The sequence below is a fragment of the Bombus vosnesenskii genome, unplaced genomic scaffold (assembly GCF_011952255.1).
Source record: "Bombus vosnesenskii isolate JDL3184/JDL3185 unplaced genomic scaffold, Bvos_JDL3184-5_v1.1 scf7180000013285, whole genome shotgun sequence".
Classification (NCBI taxonomy): Eukaryota; Metazoa; Arthropoda; class Insecta; order Hymenoptera; family Apidae; genus Bombus; species Bombus vosnesenskii.
In genome coordinates this window covers 1,910,267-1,931,563 of record NW_022882938.1, presented here as the reverse complement: position 1 = coordinate 1,931,563, position 21,297 = coordinate 1,910,267, and the positions used below count along the sequence as shown (strand labels likewise).

Here is a 21,297-nt window from a genome sequence, read left to right as displayed (position 1 = left end):
ATTAAATTCTATCGTGCGACTAGCGAACATGCATTTGCCTTGAACAACGGTATCACTTGCATGGATATGGATGCATTTACAACAAATTATTTCGTTTTAATTTTACAGATTAGCCTGGAACGATTATTGAACTGGAATAATTGAATTTGTGAGGATCAAAGGGAATTAAAGAATTGGAAATATTAACTACGTTTCAGGGATGACCTTGCTACTTTTCGATATTAAAATATTTTAAAATTCTCCACTTTGAACAATTTATTTATTCGATGGTTAAAGTAGAATGCTCCTTACAAATTAAAAATTTAGTTTCAGATAAAGGTAACAGAATTTCTGAATTCTGATTAATGATTCAATAAATGAGAAATTTACATAAATTCCTTGGGTTATATTGCTTATATGTTTAATACACCTACATTTTATCATTTATGTATTCATATACATATAAGATTATGTTCATAAATTTCATGAAACTGCAAAAAGAATGAAGTGTAGGAATTCCGTGTTACGTGTAGTAGAGGCTTATTATGGTGTACCATGCAGTGTTCTTGAACATCGCAGAATCTAAGTTAGTAGTGTGTAGGAAATGAGGTTCTTGCGTGAACAATACTCCGCTGTGGCCATTCTTTAGCTTTATATTACGTAAGCAGAGAATAAAATCGCGATTTCATGTGGATCATTCGTTACAAGTTTCTTTCTTTTTCTCTTTTTTCTATTCGTGTTAGAAACTAATTTGACCAATGAATTGAATTCAAATAACTTGCAGATGAAGTTTCCTTTGAAACGACATCTAGAATTTCCATCTTTACGCAATAAAGATTTATGTCTAGCGCATTACGATTCTTCTTCTCTTCTATTCTTATAGTTGATTGAATTCGAATCTCTCGTAAGATATTTCTTCAGTCGTGTGTTTTGAAACTGTTATTCTTGTTCGTCTTTTACAAATTGCGCGATATACTTATACGCTCAAGATGACGTATAAGTCAATCAAAGTATCTATAATGGATGCGGTAAGAGACGGAGCGTAGACGAAGTAAAAGTGGACTTTACGGCAGAGGAAGAATAAATATTGTTTTCAGCCGAGTATTGTTCCAAAAGGAGTGGAACATGTATTTGTACGGGCTGGTATTAAGGTGTGGGTCAAACAGAAGGGGAGTTATTTCTTTGTCTTAGCTTGTCGCTTTTTCTTTTTCTCCACAGGTCGATACGGCCCCAACTTCCGGCGTACCATAACACCTCGCCACCAAGCTTGAATCTTGATTGCACCTTTTTGCATGAGCTCCTGTCGTTCCTTCTCTCTTTGCAGTGTTTGCTTTTTCGCAAGATACGTGTCTATGAATTCCTGATTATGACGATACTGCAACATCGTTACGATTGTATTTTAAACACAGGCAGGTGAAGTGGCAATTGCTTCGGTGATCAGATCGTAGGGGAAAATAGAACAAAAATGAAAAAGGAATTAATTAGCTTAAGGCAACGCGAAGAAATCACGTTAACTGAAAGATTAATTTTTTAATAGCTGCAAGTGATTTTTGAAGGCGTTAAAACTGTCGGGACCAATGATTTTTCCTTTCCCTTTGCATCGATGAGATATCACATGATTTAAAATAGCCACAAATAGGTTCTTGATATGGGTTATCGATTCCCCAGTAGAATTTTCGCATTGCACATCGATTCTACGCTTGTAGAAGCAAGACTCGATGAGTCTTGATTTCCAGTAGTATTAACGTGATCGTGATGCAGTGAATCAGTCACACAGAATATTTAATAAGCCGTGACACTGCATTTGCATTTCTATCCGTTTGCATTCGCTGCATTTATAATATTTCTCTCCCGATGCGTTTCGCTCTCTGTCAAATAAATTTCTACGAATAAAAAAAATGCTGCAAGATTTACGTCGGATTACTGTTTTCGTTTGTACAAATCTTTATCAAAGGAAAAACAGAACAGAAAATCGTAAGTTTCCAAACGGTATATATCGAACAGTTTGAAAAAAAATCAATAATTCTGATAGATCTGATTAATCTGGAATTTGTCTCGGGGAAAACAAATGTAAAATTCTATTGTTTGAAATGAAAACCGAGCTACCTCTTCTTTAAGTTCGTCCAACTCCTTTCGACGTGTTTCTATCTCAATATGTAGCTGCCGGATTTCCTTCTCGTACGTCTCTTTTTCTCGAGCGTATCGTTCCTCCCACTCGTTGGTCTTTTTCTCTAGCGACTGTTGATTTAAAAAATAAGCTCCTTTTTCTAACGTTTCCTTTCCTTATATGAGCGGCAAGTAACATTTTTGGAAAATACGAACGTTCAAATAAAAGGAAAGTTATTCGATATGGAAGATCGCGATGCGTGATTAAATAATACATTAATAGAATAATGCAATAACACGTTAAATAACATAAATAATATGATACTTACCCCTATGTCCTGTGTCAGAAATTTCGTCAACTCAGTATGAACACGCTGTTTATTTTTTTCACGTATACGCCTGTTGTTTAATATCTTCTCCAATTTTTCTATTTCCATGTCGCAACGTAATGAATTCTGCTCGCATCTCGCTTCCCCCCATTCCGTAATATACTTCAACTTCGCGTCCGCGATTAATTTCAGCTTTTCCACGTTACGCTGTTGTTTAAAATACAACATTAAAAATTTCAATGCGTCTTCGGTGAAAAACATGGCATCAGTACCTGTTCTTCCGCGAGCTCATTCAGTATTCGCCTTTTCTCCTGTTCATTGGCCAATTTCTTCTCAGTCATTGTCTTTTGCAATTCTGCTGCGGTTTTTCTTAGTCTTTCTTGCTCCTCGAGCAGAGTCTCCTCTTCTTTCTGGCGTACCATGATTTCTTCGATCTCTTTAGTCAATACCTCGAACGTTCCCTGTTCACGGATCTCTTCCTTCAGCATCTCCATGATTTTTCTCATGTATAAACTGCGCAAGATTATTAGTCATCGTCTATCACAATATATTTCGTTAGAAATGGTGATGATTATCATTAATTTTGAAAAATAAGTGGCATTAAACGATAAATGTTAAAGTCGTTCAAGACATTAAAAATAGATGGTCTTCGAGACATGTTAACTACATCGATGACATGATATATAATGATCGAAATAAAATCTTTCCATCATCGAACATCTGATCTTGATAGAAGAAATATGACAAACGCGAGACATTAATTTCTAATAGAATTCTATAATTAAAAATTCATCGCAACGACCATCGTTATAACATGGCTTCAACCTGTTTTCGTAAATTTTCTTGGAGATGGCTCGTTCTTTCACATCTTGGATCTTTATAATCTCCTCGGGATTCAGTACTTTTAAATCTCTGCAACAGACATACAAAGGAATAATGTGAACGTTCGATTCTTTCAGGTGAGTATTCTATCTTTTAGCCGCGTTTTTTAATTTAGGATTCCTATTACAATTTCGCTCGACATATCATTGCATAACGTACTCTGTATCGAGGGGTAAACACTCGCTGAGAATATCGTTATCATGTTCCGCGGGCTTTCTCAGTGTACTGTGGTAAATGGCCAGCGCGTTCGTGAACTCCTCGAGCGCCGCTAAAATTGCTGGCCGTTCCGCTGGGGAGAACTGTGAAGAACCATTTGCCGCGAGCGTAGCCATTGAGTGTCCGTGTTTTTTACCTCGTCGTAGTTCTCTTGCGCCTCCTTTGCTCGCTTTTTATCTTCGCACATTGAATTTTGTCGTATATTCCTTTTAACATTCACGATGAATTAATTTACAAAAACTTCTTAAACCGAGCTAAAATTGATAATCCTCGAGCCCTGAACAATTATTTCCAGAGAGAAAATTAAAGTTAAGAAGATATTTCAAGTTTAACTCGGTTTAAATTATTTTATAAATTATAGGTAAAAGATGAAATTGCCTATTTACGACATGCCGTGGCCATGATTTTATCTCCAACCTCTCGCCCCTTCTTCCGCTGTATTTTCATTTATCAATCGAGTTATCTCGTTCATCGAGGAACAATAGTTACACCCTTACCTTTGATGACCGCATTTAATCATAGGCGAAATGTTTTTACAGCGTTTAGAAACAACTCAAATTTCATTTAAATGCAAATCGCGCCATGCAAGTCAACTGCTTATTCTTTGGGGTAAATTGTAAGATAAAAATCGCAATTATCGTATCGTTTCTTTTCCTTCCTTTCTTTCATCTTTTTCTTTCCACCGTCTTTTTTTTAACGGAACACGTTGCGGTTTACTTACTTCTCGGCTCTCACCTAAATTAAAGTTGCGAACGTTGTCGGTGAAGAAAACTATAGATCCGATGTCCAGTTAATTAAAATTCATAAAAGGAACGTTGAACACATGGCTATAAGACTAATCATGATACGCCGTACTTTTGGCGGAACTAAATGCTGCTCGATAAAGTTGGTTCGCGGTGCTTTAAAGCACGTGATACGGTTTGATCCATCGTTGCAGGTTGCCCCTGGAAACGAACGTTAGAACACCTTGAGACGCGACTGTACTTGTAACACTCATTATAATGCCAGAATCTTTAAATATTTAATAATTTTTATTTCTCTGTTAGCAATACTTCGTCTTTGTATACTTGTACTGTTATGGAAAAACATGACTACAATCTTTTCATACCATAAGGATTAACGCATGATTCGATGACTGTACTATAATTTTATAGTGTCAATTGGTAATAATGAAATGATCTCAAATAACGAAAAAGTGAAGTTGAAATTATACTTTAAGATGGCGTAGGAATTATTTTCAGATAAACTTAGACCTCTTCAAAATGACGTAAAATCGAAATTTTAGATGACTAGAAAACATTTAATGACTGGAAGGATGTTGAAATTTCTTTGACTAACCACCAAAGTATCCTTAATGACCCTGCTTCCGTCTTATGATGAATCTCAATTGACTACCATTCCTGGAAACAGGAAATTGTCCAGAGTATCTTCCAACTCCTTTTTGGCTTTAAAAAATCTGAATCTTTGTTCGAGTAGAATAAGTACCCTCGACTTTCTGTGAAGTCATATCTCTTCAGAGTAAACGATTTGAAATTGCAGAAACTTTCGAAATGACCCAATATTGTAAGAAATGTGCATAAATGTAGGAGGGTATTCTCTGTATTTGAGAACCATTATTAATTGCAGCCATAGGTGGTTTATTTCCTTCGCTAGAAGTTTCAAGTGCCGAGAAGAAAGACTGCAGCAGAAGGTCGAGTCAAGAACTGTTAAGCAGTCGGTAGGCGTTATAGATAGTCTTCTATGTTAAAGCTCGATTGAAGAATTCATTGGGAAAGGTATCTTGTGGACACTCGACAACTTTCTTCCTCCGTTCCATTCGTCGATTGTTTCATTCTGGCTGGTTGGCTGCCGAGGAAAGAAAGGTTCATCCAAATACGTTCCATTCTGATTGGAAAACTTTTTCGTACCTTGAACTTTTACCAAATCTGCATTATCGTAAGACTTATACCGTAACGATTCCTATTTTGATTGAAATTTTTATGTATTTTTTTTTTATTATAAGATCATTATTATAAAAAAAATATGTGATAAAGAGTATACTTTATTGGAAGAAAATTAGATTACTGTTTAAATTTTAACTGAGACATTTATTAAATATTTCCTTGATTTAAATATTCGTCTTGAAGTTTTGCAAATTTTATTTCCATTTACGTATATTTTGTTTTTTGAAAAGCCTGACACATTAGCAACATGAGAGAATGTAAAATAAATACAATTTTAACTTTCTAAAAAGTCACGTTTTTATTCAGGGAGGGTAAACTATAGAGAAGGCGCAATGTGTATTTTAAATTTTTATTTGGTACTGATATATGGATAAATAAAATCAGAATACTGAAAATATCCAAATATTAGCGAGAGATACAAAAAAAAATAGCAGGAATAAATACTTATTTTTCGCTATAAGTAATGTATGCAAAAAACATAAAATACTATCGTAACACACCAAACACAACCGACGCGCTTCGCTATTGCGCGCGCTAACTTCAAATTACACCTAATTTGCATTCTCGTGGCTATCGAGTCTAAGAAATAGAACAGAAAAACGTCACTTTTTAAAATTCTCGTCAGATTTAATTAAGGATAATCTGCCAATCTTTGAATAGAAACTACGAACATCGTAATTAAAGGAAACAATAAGAAGTGGAAAAATACAAAAATTTCATGCAACAAAATTGATAGCGTAAACGTCGTACGCTCTCGAAATCGTACGATTTAACTGTAATTAATCGACCGCTGGAACATTGAAGCCACGCAAACGATAATGCCTTAAGCTCGATGTCTGACAGCATAGAGGAGTTTGGTAAAAGTGACAGAAACACGTTTGAAACATTGTAACGGGAATGTAATGTGCTTCCGAAAGTTTCGTGAATTCCGTGTCTTGCTGCGAAAGCTTGGAAACAGGTGCGGGATAGGATGCGTGCGCATGCGCAGAATCGAGGCGGCGTCGCGTTTGCGCAATACTGCGATCAGTGTGGCGAGGCGCGAGGGCGGTGTCGGTGGTGGAAGCAGGGAAACGTTTTCTACCCTTTGCTCGTCGTCGCCGTCGTCGTCATCGTCGTTGTCATCGTACGGCCGTCTCTCGTTTCATCGTACACACTCGTGGCGAACGGTGCAGTGAGTGGTATTTCCCTAGTCATCGAGTCGATACGCGGTACGGATCGCGTCCTCGCCTCTTTTCATAGGATTCTTCACAGTCGCGTATGATATTTCGAGCTGTCGATCTGTCGAGAGGGATCCTCGATCACGGTGGAATCAAAGATTATAACCTGTCATCGTCGCCATCGTCATCGGCGCCGCCGACGTCGTCGTCGTCAGTCTCAATCAGCTGCTTCGCGGGTGAGTAGACGACATTTCTGTTTTCTTTCTATGTGAATTTCGTTCGTGTTTGCTCGAGACTGTTCGTATCGCTGTGAATGGTAGAGTTAACCTAGTTGCGTTGCTTTTGGAACGCCCTCGTGTTTATGCCGCGAAAATGCGACACGTTTGAAATGCCGGGCGAGAGCAAAGTGGATTGGAACGATTGTCTTGTGTTTTTAACTATACGATCATCTGTTTAATTGAATTCTGTTCATAATCTGATGTGAATATAACTCGGTCGATGCGGATGAGTGAAATTATCGATCTATCGGTGTTCTCTTAGCTTTACCGATGTAGGAATCCCAAGGGGAATTCCATACCTATCAAGATTAACCTAGTTACGAATTTTCGAACCGTCCTTGCATAAAAATGATATATGCGTTGCATATGACCGATTTTGATGTTTATGCAACGTAGGAAAAAACGAAAACAGTTTCAAGATAGACTTTTCGTTCCGTGTTAAGTAGTCTCGTTTTGCAGTCTCTTGTGCAGCGCTTAAATCTACCTAATTTAGCAACCGAGGATAACAGTCCTCGCCAAGTTCTCTCAGCGTGGACGGGCATAAAGGGCAAATTACGTAAATATTCGTATTGCGTTTTCTGCTTCCGCTAGCGGTTTCGCGGGTAAATACGGGAGCTTAAGTCACTTCTTACGCGGCTTTGCGAATCTGTGTGGCGTTGGTTGTGCCAGCGTCTTCAATTCTGTCAGGGTTAACCTAGTTACGGAATCTTTGGTACGCCCTTGTGTTTATACCGCGAAAAGAACGAGCGTTCGAAAGTTTTTAAGAAATAGAGTTGTATTCTGATTATACCGTGCATATATCGTACTGGTATATCGTGCCTGGATTTTGCATTTCCTCTTTTTTTTTTTTTTTTTAGATACTTCTCGATACACGACATCAATGCTTCAAATTAATTAACGACATTAATGAGGTTGTTAATCTTCGAGTATACTCCAGTTGAAAGAAACGCGTGGAATCAATATTTTTTGTCGATAGGAAGGGACATTCTTTTTTTTATCGTCCGTTATTTCATATAAAATTATTTGAATATTGAATAAAATTGATTTTTAATATATAAAACTTATATATATATATATATATATATATATATATGTATTGGGAAGTTTGTAAGAGCATTTCGATAATTCCCTAGAGTAGAATAGGAGTGGAATGTGAGCGAACTATTTAGCATCCTTGAATTTATCCCATAAAAGCGCCCGTTTGTCCTGTTTGGTTTACCGATCACACGAGTTTTGCCTGGGAAGTATTCTCTTTTTCACCGAGTTTCTAATTAACGACGCGCTCGTAACGGAGTGGTTAGTTTATACACGCGTCAGGTACGGCCATTGCCGCGTATTAAGTGCGCCATTATTAAACGTGTAGCATGGCCAACTTGAAAGGATTATTTTACGCGGTTCAAATTACTTTTTCCCTCTGTATCGCTTTCTCGCTTATTTAAACATCACGAGACTCCTAAAATTACGCTTTTTCATATTCACAAGCTATTACATACTAACAAGTTTCTCTCTTTCGTGGTAAAAACATAAATTTATTGGAAAACCAGATTATCGGTACACAAAATGCGTAAAACCATGATATACAGCGTAGGATTAAAGGATAAACGAGGTTTCTTACTTTATACTGTACTGTTGCATTTTTTACTTTTTAAAAACCGTTTCTGTCGTAAAATCAAATTTCAAACGAGACAACGATGTAGCATATAAGATAAATGCGATTCACTAAAACACGGTGAAATGCGATGGCGGTTTGTAGTACGAATTTAAGCCGTATTCACAACGCTTGCAATTCTCGCTCGTCGAATTGGGCTTCGTTTTGCCCGCGGAATTTCTTAATTGCTCGAATCTTAGCGTGGCGTTTCGAGTTTATGGAGATCGGCCTTGTTGATTGTGACGGAACTGGAGAATCCGGGGGAATTTCACGAAGACGATGAAATATTCTGTCGCCTAATAAAGGGAAGGCTCGACAACCCCGTTCGAACGTAAGTTTCTTAATCGCTCTGTTCGGCGTACGTGGTAAATATTAGGCGCGCGTGATTGGCTGGCTGCTCACGTGCCGTTAACCGTAATCCTCAATTCCCTAGGCGACGCTTACGATGATTGGTTAAGCGGCATTGTCGGATTTATTGCTAGAATTACTACTGACTCGAACGGTGTGATATCATTTTCAGTTATTTATGGTCGTCCCATTGAAACAACAGCACCGATTTCGCTTGGTTATGGTGGTGATTTATCGGTGCGGTCGTCGCTCATTTAATGACACTCCTTAATTGTTTTAATAATATTTTTTCTTTTCTATATAAGATAAGAGCTTTTCTATGAGAGATAAAACCAGGCAATATTTATTTGTTTATAAATTTTCAAAATTATAAAGAACGATTGTGAAATATCATTATTTTACCTGGAATCGATTTTCAAACATTTCTATCCTCAGGATCGAGCCAATTTTCCGTGCCAATTTCACTTCGCAATTCTAAAGAGTTAATCAAGAGATTGTCGTGCAATTATGCGGCCGTAAATCCTAGCAACAATACGTGAGAACGGCACGGTACGCTTTTCGAGACTTGTCTTTTATCAGTTCACGAGAGAAACGCAAGCATAAACGTGGCAGAAACGTTTCTGATAACGGTTTTATGTACTGTTTGAAATACGCTCGGTGAAAGGAAAACAAGCACGACTAGTCGAGAAGGTGGAGTAGGTGGAGGAGGAGGTTGGAGGTGGTGAAGGAGGAGGAACGTTGTACGAACGCTTTGGCCTCCGATGCTTGGGGGCTCGCTCGAGAGAAATTTGATCGATAAAGGCGCAACCGAATCGACGACATTTTCTACGCACAATCAAAGGGTTCCGTCCAAGCTCTGGTCTCGTAGCATTGTTTTACCGCTCGTTACGACTGACCTAATCTAACCCAGTTCCTTTTATCCGTTCCTGGTGCACTCCTTTTTTTTTCATTTCATCCGACAACCTATTTAGGCGAAAGCCTTTTAATTCCTCTTTTTTTCCTCTAAACACAATTTATGTCATGCGCAATTAACTTCTTTGGCCCATCAACTTTTTTAACCCTCCGTAGTACCCTATTTTTCCCCCCAACATCTTAGTAAATTTGAGTTATCATTTTGTCTACTTCAAATTTTTCTTCATATTATAGGCTTTCGAAAATTCTGGAAAAAATTCAGACTTATTTACTGACATCTTCATTTCATTATCCAATAGGTTCTTAGACTAGAATGTTTTCAAGATACTGGAAAATAAAGTTTGTGTCTAAATAGATTCAAAGGTACTAGAATACTAAAAGGAGTACTCAAGAATACTGGATTAGTACTGTTTGTTTCTCTGAAAAATTGTTGCTTCCATAAGATGGTACAATTATAAGTATGTAATTTTATATGAGAATCTCGAATAGAAAATAAAATTGAAAATAAATTAATGTTTCGGGGACACATATTTTAACGAAACATTAATCTATAACCTAGAATCAAAGGATTTGATTAATAATTTGTGTTGATTTCGAAACTTTTGAATAGCGTATATTTTTCAGTGATTTCTACTATTTTAGCATTTTTTAAATTCTACTATGGCAAGTTCTGTATAAATTTCGAGCTCGATAGTAGTATCATCGATTTTTGAACTAGATATCTTTCGTCAAAAAGGAGGGAAAACATCGTTGTCGTTGGGGTGATGGGTTCGTCACACTGATATACCTCATACCATTTTAATATTCGTCTTTGGAATTCAAATTTTCGTTCGAACGTATTTCCAGACAGCATAGAAAACGCCACGCACAAACGGAATACCAATTGAATGCCTAAACAGCGTTGCACTTTTTGAGAAAATGTCGAGAAAAAAATGTATAATGTTATGAATTATTCTTTACGTATCATAGTTAGAATGCTTCTAATATTTTTAAATGTAAGATCAGATGATTCTAAACTTCAAATAGCGATGTATATGTTTTTCTTAGAAGTTGTTAGATAATAGTTGATAAGAAATTTACCGATAAAGGTATAATACACGTCCTGGACAAACGGAGCCGAAATAAAAAATTTACATTTGGCTTTAAGTTCCGTTAGTCGCACTCTAAAACCTTTCGAGCCTCTACATGATGCATAACTTCTTTAATTGACTTTTATACACTTACGCGGGCCCGACTATCTTGTATCGTCTACCGAATAAAAACATTTCAACTTTCTTCATAAATTTTCATGAATCGAAACATCGTCCATCAACGAATCCAAAAACATTTCAACTCGTCGTCAGTCCCAAACTCTAAATGTTTGTATCTTTGCCATTTCGCAAGTGTCTAAGGACGTTGGACGAAGTCGTGTAATTTTTCACAGCAACTCTGTTGAGTAATTTAAAGCGGACCTTGGTCCACACAACAATCCAATATTAGCTGAATTCCGAATGAAGAAGAAAGTTGGTCGTAGTTTCCAGACGGACTTTTAAATCGCTATAATTAAGGCTTTTTTTCTTTCTTCGACCGACTGGTGTCGCAATGGATTCTGCCCGGCCTCTGCAAACCGTCGCATATATTTTCGTATTGCGCTAACAGCCTACTTACCAATTCCGGCAGCGTATCGGGAAGGCTGCACGAACGGTTTCACGCGAGCCTGCACCACCAGAAGATTTGCTGTTAACGAACGGGCCGGAAGAGGTGGCGTGGTTGCGATTTCCGGGATTCGGAAGCAGAAACTCCGCGAAATCGGAAGTGCAGTTGCGTACTGATTTCCTGGATGTATCGGGGTTCCACCTTGCACTCCATACTGTTCGTCCTCGTCATTTATAAGTTAAAACTTAGAATATAATGTGGGATGATTTAAATCTTCCGATATAGATCTTTTTTAAGTACTCTGTTAATAGAATTTTGCTCGTGTATCACAGGAAACAGTTGCAATTGATCATAGACCTTCTATTTTTCTTAAATTCCATTTGAAGCTTAGAAAATAATAATTGTTATAAGTGGGTCATTTGGTGTCAGTATAATAAAATATTGATAATAGGTATAAAATTATAATTTGTAATAGGTAGACTGCGAATTTTTATGCAAATTTGCATTCTTATAAACCTAATTAAATAAATGGAATCTAAGTGGAAACTCATTTCATTCATTGAATATCATAAGTACTACACTTTTCATATTTTGTCACGTATACTTTTAAAATCTTAAATGCAATTTTAAATTTCCTATAAATGCATAAAAAGCCCCCAATCTAGCAAAAAGCAGGTAAAAGAAAATTTAAAAGACGGAAGAGCGAAGTTTGTGGTCTCCAAGTCATGAGAATTCATAGAGAATTAATATCTAAATATTCCAAAGAGTTTCTTGGTTATTTATATTTCCGTATAATTCTATTACATTTCAGCGTGCGTTTCGCTTTTAATATCCCATCACTTAAGGCATATAATATTCTCTACATTAGTATTCCATTGTCCTACGTTTTTATTCGTATTCTAAACAAATTCCATTTCGATTTACATACGCTATGTGCACGCAGAACTTTTTTTTGTAAAAAGTTCAGTATCGGTAAAAATCGTTGCTTCAAAACGAACCGAGAATCGCGGACTAGATGGATAGTTGCAGGATAGTTCTCTAACGAATGAAATAATTACAACTTTTATCTAAATTTTTCGAATTTCATGGTACAGTCGATCCGTTGATTGTTAACTAAAAGAATCACAGTACTCGCGCGTATCGGCACGGTTTAACAGAGGAAACACCACTGTGAGAACGTTAGTTTTTAAAATGCAAAAAGTAAATGAAAAATAGGGACGGAGAAAGACAAAACGAAAAGAACGTTTGACGCGTGCAACTGGCGAAAGAAAATTCTGTGGAATATTTTTTTTCGTTGTGCATTCAAGTAGATTGAAAGACACTCAAGGGACTTAGTATAGGGAAGGATATTTCAGATTACGTTCAAACAAAATGTGTGTAGCGCGCGAACGAGAAAAACTTCTAAAGAATGTCGACCAATTTCGCAGCACAAAGGAACCGAAAATATATAGTCGAAGTCTAGCTTGTCACATATTCGACGGAGATTCTGTATCGGATTCTCGAATATTAATAAGATACACATTTATTTAAATAGAAAATCTTTTTACACAGTACCGATTCATTCGAATCATTCGAAATTTTTGCAACTCATTAAATTGGAAGAATATTACGTGTTTGGTCAAGTCAGATTTAGCAGGCGTATATTATGTATGCACCTTTCGTATATATTAAGAAACGTGTGGGAGCTTGTCGCAGTCAAAGAGCTAAAGTTATTCTTTCCTATATTCTATAATTATATATATAAAATATGTAAAAATACTTACAAGCTAATACTTGTTTAAGAATACGTCTACCAAGCATAACACCCGTTTACAAAAACCAGGGAATAAATCCAAGTCTGTATTTGGAACTCGAACAGAAACCTTCAATTTCTCCATCGTTTCGCTTGGCCTAACCAGCGATAAGAACCACGGGTTTCGGCTGATTCTTCTTCGAAAGTTTCCGCGATAAGAGTGGGCGCGTCTCACGGCACGTGAACGGCGAAAAGATTTTTCACGTGTTGCTTATCTTCCTTTCTTTAAGGTCGCCACAATCGCTTATCGACCGCTAGAATTACCGTCGTTACGGTCTACGTTCCTCTTACGCCGTAATAATACCCATTGAAGCTCTTCCGATTTCACAGAAACTCGATCAACGCATAAAGGAGCTGTCTTCGCGATTCTTTCTCTCTCTTTCTCCATAAGAGACAGCTTTAGATTTCTCTCGGTGAAGATACCCGTGTGTTTCGCCGCGAGAAACCATTAATTTTCTTTTGGAAAGGTTAGGCCATACTTTGGTTGTTGGTCAAACGAAAGAGTTCCTTTTCAAGCTGAGGGTATTATTTATCGTGGTGTCGTGAATCACTTTGTTTGGTGCTTCTTGGACATGGATCATACGAGGCAATCTTTTTTTTTTTTTCTTCTTTCTCGTAGCTTTCGTTGTTTGGTAGATGGCTATTGCATGAGAAATATTAGATTGATATATACGGAGGCTCGCGAAAGGCTATCTGAACACTTAATACAGCAAATTTCTATGAATATGTTATGTACATCACATGAAACTTTCTGAAATTTCGTTAGCAGTGTAATGAGATACGAGTATCGTTATTGCAACGATACAATTTGAAACTAATGCGAAAATGTATATAGTGGTTGTAAAACGTTTCGTTGCAAACATAGATGCTCTTGGTGAAAAATGAGTACACAACACTAATATATAATTGGTGCTAAAACTGCTTTCCAGTTGTTGCGGCTTATTAATATAGTTATTAATAATTGACCGATGAAATAAATACTTCGGTGGTCCTTGCGAAATGTATGCTTTCAATAAATATCTTGTAACATCTATGTACATTTTAAGAGCCGTTTCAAGTTTTAAGTGAAATATTTCTAAGAGGACATTTTCTTTCACAGAATCCGCTTAACATATTAAGTATGATCTAATATGCCGACGGCTCGTGTTCTCTAAGCTCCGTGGAAATTTTCCTGTCCGCGAGTAAAGGCATGGAATTAAGTCCATGGTAATCACGTGGATAATGGACAAGCGTGAAACCTCCTTGACGCATAATTCCTCATTCTAGTAGGCAGAGATGGGACATTGTATCGTGTACAGGGGGATTTACTCGCGTAAACAGATGGTGTTGCTTGGCCACCAAGTAACCTGTATGCCATTCACAGTTTTGTCAAGCCTAAACGATATTGCACGCGAGGTAATCATAGGGAATAGATGATCAGTGAGTGAAATTATCAGAAATTATAAGGATCTTGTCAAATCAAGTGCAATAGCGATTCTTCGTTCGTAATCTGCACAAATATATCTGCGTTAGAGTTTCAAATACGATACAAATACAAATAATTATATACAGACGTATGGTATACGTAAATTTTAACGTATAATATGATCAATCACTGTGATTGGTTATTTTATATCTAATATTATAACGTACCTAAATATAAGATCAGTATCTATGACTAACCTACTATTGTTAAAAACGCTACCTAAATCGAAATGATCCATTAGACCATCTTTTCCAAACAAATATTATCATCTGCAATTTTTTTCATTTTGCTTCATCAAATATTTTTCCATCTCATCCAACGCAACGGAAAACAGATCTCCAACGATTCTTTAAAAGGTATAAAAAGACACGCCTAACAGGAGCAAACGGGAAGCTTCTAGTGTTAACGAGCTTTCTGAAAGAGCTAAATTATACGCTGCAGCTTGATCAGCTTCTTTCTGTCGGTTCCATTCGGCCCGCACGCTCTCTTTTCCTCCTTTTCGTCCATATTTATCCGCATTTACCTTCTAGCTTTCGTTTCCCCCTTTTATTCCGCGGTCTTCTTTCGTTCTTGGTTTTCCTCTTCTTTTGTTCCCCCTCCTTTTTTTTCCTCTTCCTTTTGTCCACCACGCACTCGCTATTGTTTCCTTTCATTATTCTAGACCGACGCTGAAAGCCGACCAACGAAACGGGTTATCGTCGACTGGAAATCGACTGGTCGCTTTGTAAATTAGAGAAAACAAACGATCGCCGCAGAATCGTCGATCGGCGAGGTAAATTCATTTCGCGGCCTTAAATCGTTCGGCTGCTGGTCGTTCTCCAACGTTTGACCCTCGCTCGGAAATAGCTGGCCGATGAACTGCATATCGCGGCAATCGAAATTCGAATGCTCTGTAGTTAGAAATTTAATCAAGCCCGCCCCCTTCCCTTTTTCACCATAGGAACAGTCGAATCTGTTCTTTGATTCCATGAGTCTTGTATGAGATTTTCGAGATCCACGTCTGGATTTAGATTGACTTGGCTCTTCATAATTACAACAATTCGATTCTGTTTTGTACAAATCACTTTCTGCAATTTATTTGTATTTTTCTTTTTTTCTTTTCTTTTTTTATTCAATATCCATTCTTTTTAATCTTTTGGCAATCATATCGAATCATAGTGTCTGATTATACGTAACACGGCAGAAACTAAGGCAATCGTAGTACTGTTGTATTTACTTTATTTGACAAAAATATCAACGGGGCCTGCTCATTCCCTTATGAAGCTGCGCTTTCTTTTTCGTTAATAAAGAAAATATTAATAACGACGATCAAACAGGATCTCAATTTTCTCTGGCGGTTCTCTAACGTCTAAAATGTGTACAAAAACAACTCTCGGGTTATACGAGAGCATCGAGGAGGGAGAGTATGCGCGGGCACGACAAGATGAACGACGTGTTTTCACGATGGCCCAGCAACGACTCGTAATTGCATAAAGCGAGACACAACGGCGCAATAAAATTCCTCTTCCCCGTTGTACGGCCTGCGATGTCTTCCACGATCCTCCGTCCCGGGATTTTTGACTCGATTTACCCCATGTAACCCGTTTTTAACAATCTTAATTGCGTTTCGACAACGTTCAGTGCCGCTACGGTGTCTTCGCAATTTCCAACAGACAGCTACCCGCTGTATTTAAATAATTTCTTAGCTTAAAACTTGGTATAAAATCAACGTTCGTAATGCTCTACTTTAGTTTTTAATATGTATTTCTTTTTATATTTGTTTCTTTCTAGAAATGTTCAATCAAGATAATTGATTACACATTCGTGGTTCTTCGGCTTTTAATTGCGTTTTTAATAGCATGTTTGTGATTGGGATGTTTGCAAAATGTCGAAGCAAAACATGTTGACAACTTGAAGAACCGCAAAAATACGCCACCTAATAATCGTCGTGCAAAGTTCAAATCTAAAATGGCTATCTTCTTTATGAACTTCGAGAAAAGTTAGATACTATTCTATGAATGTAGTTTTTGAATAGTGATGTGAAAAGGCAATTTTTTATGATCACGTGGATACGAAATTTGAATATTTGAGGGGAATGAACGTTAACAGATTTTGATAAAAATTGGAAATTTGATTGAATTTTTAATTTAGTTAGATTGCGAATGGTAATGTTTCCATGGAATTTTAGATGGACATTTGCATAAAATTTAAATAGTTTCTGGCTGAGATTTTTGCAAGATCCACGTTGCAAGGTTTTAAAATGCTTAACAATGTTATGCTAATGTTTGTACAAGGTATTTTCTCTTTGTTTTTATTTTACTACAAACATGTACTTGCTTGTATAAGGGAGAATGTTGAATACATTTACGAAGATAAAAATCTCAGGAGTGTTGATAATGAGAGGGACAGCTTTCCAACGACGATGTTAGTACCAACTGGCGCACCACAATGTTCATGAATTTTTACGAGAGAAAACCGATTGTACGGAGAGGACGTAACAGGCCGACGTAGTCGCAAACTTCTACCAGGCTGTTTCTTTCTTTTCTTTTTATTTTTTTATTTTTCTTCAACATGCTTCTTGCAGATTCATTCATTCGCTCGAGATTAATAACTCATTTTAACCTGATCTCCAATTAAACTGCTACTGAAGGTCACAAAAGTTTATATCGAATCATGATGTTACTTCCAAAGTATCTTAAGCAGCTTCTTTTTTCACCAAGAGTAAGAGAAGTTTAAAAAAAAAGACTGGCTTACATATACAAACATAATTTATGAAACTTAGCCGATGAAGCAGAATTTTATAAATTGTTAAATTAATTTTTATGTCCATTGTATATTACTGTTATATATTTGTTTGTATATTATTACTATTATTATCATATTTCGATATATGTATATACGTTGAGTCGACCAGATACTATGACGAACAAGATTCTACAACCAGTTACATTCATTCTATCATATTATATCATGTTGCATAGATATCTCAAGTTTAAAAGAAAGAATATCTTAGGTATACCGCACACATGTCGAATGTATCTCGAGCACATCTCGAGGTTAATTCCACCATTAGCCCGGATAATTCAGTTCCAAGCAAACTGGTGTCGAGGAAGAAATTCAACTGGTGACAATGAACACCTCAAAAGCGTAGCTCTAACAGAGAACGACAAAGAAAGAGAGAGAGAGACAGGAGGAGAGGATACGGCATTAGTCGAGCTCAAAGCTTTCGGGAGAAAGTCTAGCGTAGCCTCTTGTCTCTCTTGTCAACTCTTGTCTGCAGTTTATCTGCTACAAATGTTCCGAATACACAGAGGGTCGCGTAAAAGCAACGAAGTAGCTCGCGACCTGCGAGTGTGAATGCATCTGAAGCAGTCTCTCGACGCTTTCGCTCCGCTGTATCTTGGAATTTTCGTCTATTCTCCCTGTTATAGTAATTCGATTGATGTTATAGTGCTAGCGAATCGCTGAATGCAAAGAGAATGATGCAACGTTGGAAATTGAGGAGTAGCTCTCCTGTGGAAATTTGTGAATGATTAGGCGGGATTTGCTGTCGAAAATGATAGTAGCTTTCTGACAGAAAGCGTGGAAAATTGTTCAGTGTTCTAGGACTAATATAGTTTGGCAAATTCTCGATGAGAAGCATCGTGTTCTGGGACAGAAACTTTTTGTCCAATATATAACTATGAGCCCGCATTATTCGTCTATCTTTTTTGTTTTCTCTTGTGAAGTGTAGGGATGAAATCGAAGGAGTTGCAGAAATGTTTCAGGAACTTTGAATGGCTAAAGTTTTCAATTATAATTTAAATATTTTACAAGTATGAAATCCTTGAAAACGAGCAAAATTTGACTCTTTTTAACCCGAACAAAGAATATTTGAAGCAATTCTCGATGAAAGAAAGAGCACTTTTCAGTGTTTCCTTGTGTGCTATGCAATCGAATAAACATTCTTCTGTTCCAATAATTCACATTCTCATGGTCTATGATCATAGAAAGCTCGGACGAGATTTTAATTAGAAGCGACATCACTCGATCAGAGAAATGACTCGATTAAATTGCCACGAGATCTTTCTTCCAATTAGCGCCAATTCCTGCTGATTCTTTGCACAGTAATCAAACTTCCGCAACATTGTAATCGGGAACATATGAAATTAACGGTTTAACGAGTCTCGTAAAAAAAATATAAAAATGAATTCACGACGGTTGTTGTGCACTAGGAAGCTATCACGATAGCGCATAGTATATGTCATAAAAATACGCGCGGATATCAAACCTGAACCTATGTATATTGGTCTTAAACTTTCCTGCATTTTATTTGCGAGTTCGCCGCTTTTTTTCTTTATTCTTGAACCTATATCAACATTTGCTGTGTTTTATTATTATTTCTTTTCTAAGATTAAAATTCTTTAGAAACATGCATCAAACCATTTTATTATAATTACATGATTCAATTATTGCTGATTGGATCGTTAAGTTTTGCTCTTCTACGGTTCATTATTCTTCCATTTTTTTCTACCTTGACTATCTGTTTTCTTTCGATTATCCTCTTTCTCATCCGTTTTCCCTTTCAAGAACAGAAATTTTCGTTCTAAACAATTATTAATTCTCACATTACAATTAAGCTCGCTACCACTGTACGCCCGATTATCATCCTTATTGTCCAAATCTATTTAAAATTAAATCGCAAAAAAATGTCATTATCGTTCAATATCATTGGCTCACGATGTTACTGTACTTTTCTTTTTACTTTTCTGAATACCAGTAAAATATCGTAGTAATAAGGCTTTGCTAGACGACACTGATCTAAATTCTAAGGCCTCGATATAGAATCATATTCCATTTGGAATAATGTCGCTACACCCTGTTCAAATTGATCCACGAATCTGCATAAATCTGATTGGACAGTTTGCAAGGCGGGAGCCAATTCCACGGTTTAGTCCAACAGAGAAAGCGAATCCTGGCCGTCGCAGGCGCAGGTGAATTGCAATATTCACTCGATGGAAGAGGGGCGGGGGAAGGATACCTCGATGGTATCGGAGACTCGAGGGTTGAACAACATTTTACAAGTTTAATGGCGAGAAATTAGATTGCGGCGAAGTTGAGGCTAACTCTTTTTAACATTCCCTAACTTCTTTTTTCTCGTGCTCCTTCTTAACTCTTCTTTCTTTTCTTCCTCCTTTCTCCCTTGTCTTCAGCAATCTCTATCGCTTCTTCATTTTTTACTACATTTTGCGCGCTCGTGCTCGAAGAAGAAGTGGCAAGTTTTGGAGAAACGGCCTGACAAGAATAATTGCGAAGGCCTCGCCGTAGACTGGAATCCCTCGTCGCACAGTTTCATCCTAAATTCTATGAGTTCTCGCATGTCTGAAACTCGCCGGAAAACCGAGTTACAAGGGTTTAATTAAATTATGCTACAATTTCTTTTTCTGCGAACTGTTTCTCTGTTTTCCTCGCTGACCCTGCAACGTATTTTATAATGAGCTGCATTCCACACAAAGTTTTGTTTCCTTCGCGGTAGATGGTCCATTCGTTTGTGTTTCGATTCGCTTCAGTTCGGACGGACAACGTTTCATTTGATACCGTTAATTCACTGTAATCGAATTTTAAGAATTTGTAGCGCTGCGCCCTTAAAACATTCGTTTATAAATAAGAAAACATGCGTTTACTCTTGAATTTAACCACTTCTATTTCGAGAGGTTTAATCTTTCTCCGTTTTATAACATAGAATTTAAAAATACGTTTCTTGTTCTTTGAAGCATTGCAAGTACAGAATGACTTTCAAATTGTTATCTCGTGTAATAATTACATAAACTGAATCAAGTGGACCTTGATATAAAAATCTTTTGCGTTATTACTCTTGCGTTATCTATTAGGAAAATCTATTTGTAACACGATATATCGTAGAAATAGATTTCACGATAAAGGTATATTTTCGCTTATCTTTTGTTCATTTGTGAAACGAAATGTCATAATTATCTCATAATAGTATGATAATATTATAGAATATATAACAATTTTGTCGATACTAGAATTATAATAAATAGAATAAGTGTCGTTTGGATGGACGTTTAACCCGATATATTGTGGTACGCATCCAGTAGTTTTGACCGTTTGTGGTCAGGCATCACCTGCAGCGTGACAGCCAGTAGTCTGCATGCAGTTGTGGTCAGTCGCTTAATTCTACGTTACTTTTTAGGTAGCTACGTATGATTTTCCTATTAGAATTAATGTAAATTAATTCAAAAGAGAATAATACATACATCGCCTTATTTTCGAAAAAGAACGTTATCTCGTACTATTTTTAATTCGATTAAAATTCGATTTTAATTCGATTAATTCGAGATACAATATAGAAACGTAAAAGTTGTCCAGGTACGTACTTACACTTGGATATTTATTAATCTTTTGAAAAAATATTAATACATTTACGAAATATTTCACGCACGATGCGTCCTCATCAATTTTCCATTAATGCCATTGAATAATTTAAGGGTCAGCGCTTTAGAATCAATTATTACGATGTACTTATATATTATAATACTTAGTTAATACAGATAACGTACAGGGAATTGGACTAATAATTGTTATTGCAAAAATTAATGAAATTGACAGATATACGACGATCCCAATA

At 36.8% G+C, this 21,297-nt stretch overlaps 2 protein-coding genes across 4 annotated transcripts in view; one reads left to right on the top strand and one right to left on the bottom strand.

Annotated features, from left to right (window-relative positions):
- Positions 1 to 245: 245 nt before the first annotated feature.
- Positions 246 to 4,369, bottom strand: LOC117232172 (dynein regulatory complex protein 9). Its single transcript, XM_033491378.1, has 7 exons — positions 4,234 to 4,369; positions 3,456 to 3,718; positions 3,240 to 3,326; positions 2,687 to 2,927; positions 2,415 to 2,621; positions 2,086 to 2,217; positions 246 to 1,354 (listed from the first exon to the last, which is right to left on the bottom strand). The coding sequence occupies exons 2-7, from the start codon at positions 3,626 to 3,628 to the stop codon at positions 1,154 to 1,156; spliced, it is 1,041 nt and encodes a 346-aa protein (XP_033347269.1). The 5' UTR covers positions 3,629 to 3,718; positions 4,234 to 4,369; the 3' UTR covers positions 246 to 1,153.
- A 2,106-nt stretch (positions 4,370 to 6,475) lies between these two features.
- Positions 6,476 to 21,297, top strand: part of LOC117232121 (acetylcholine receptor subunit alpha-like) — a 102,062-nt gene continuing 87,240 nt past the window's right edge. For all 3 annotated transcript variants that reach the window (XM_033491293.1, XM_033491287.1, XM_033491288.1), the window contains exon 1: positions 6,476 to 6,848. The gene's annotated coding sequence lies outside the window, so the exon portion shown is untranslated. The remainder of the gene's footprint in view (positions 6,849 to 21,297) is intronic.

Coding starts and splice junctions, on each gene's coding strand:
- LOC117232172 (XM_033491378.1), bottom strand. CDS start 3,628: ATGGCTACGCTCGCGGCAAATGGTTCTTCACAGTTCTCCCCAGCGGAA. Junction 3,327..3,455: donor TGTTTACCCCTCGATACAGA/GTACGTTATGCA, acceptor TGTCTGTTGCAG/AGATTTAAAAGTACTGAATC. Junction 2,622..2,686: donor ATGAGCTCGCGGAAGAACAG/GTACTGATGCCA, acceptor TTTAAACAACAG/CGTAACGTGGAAAAGCTGAA.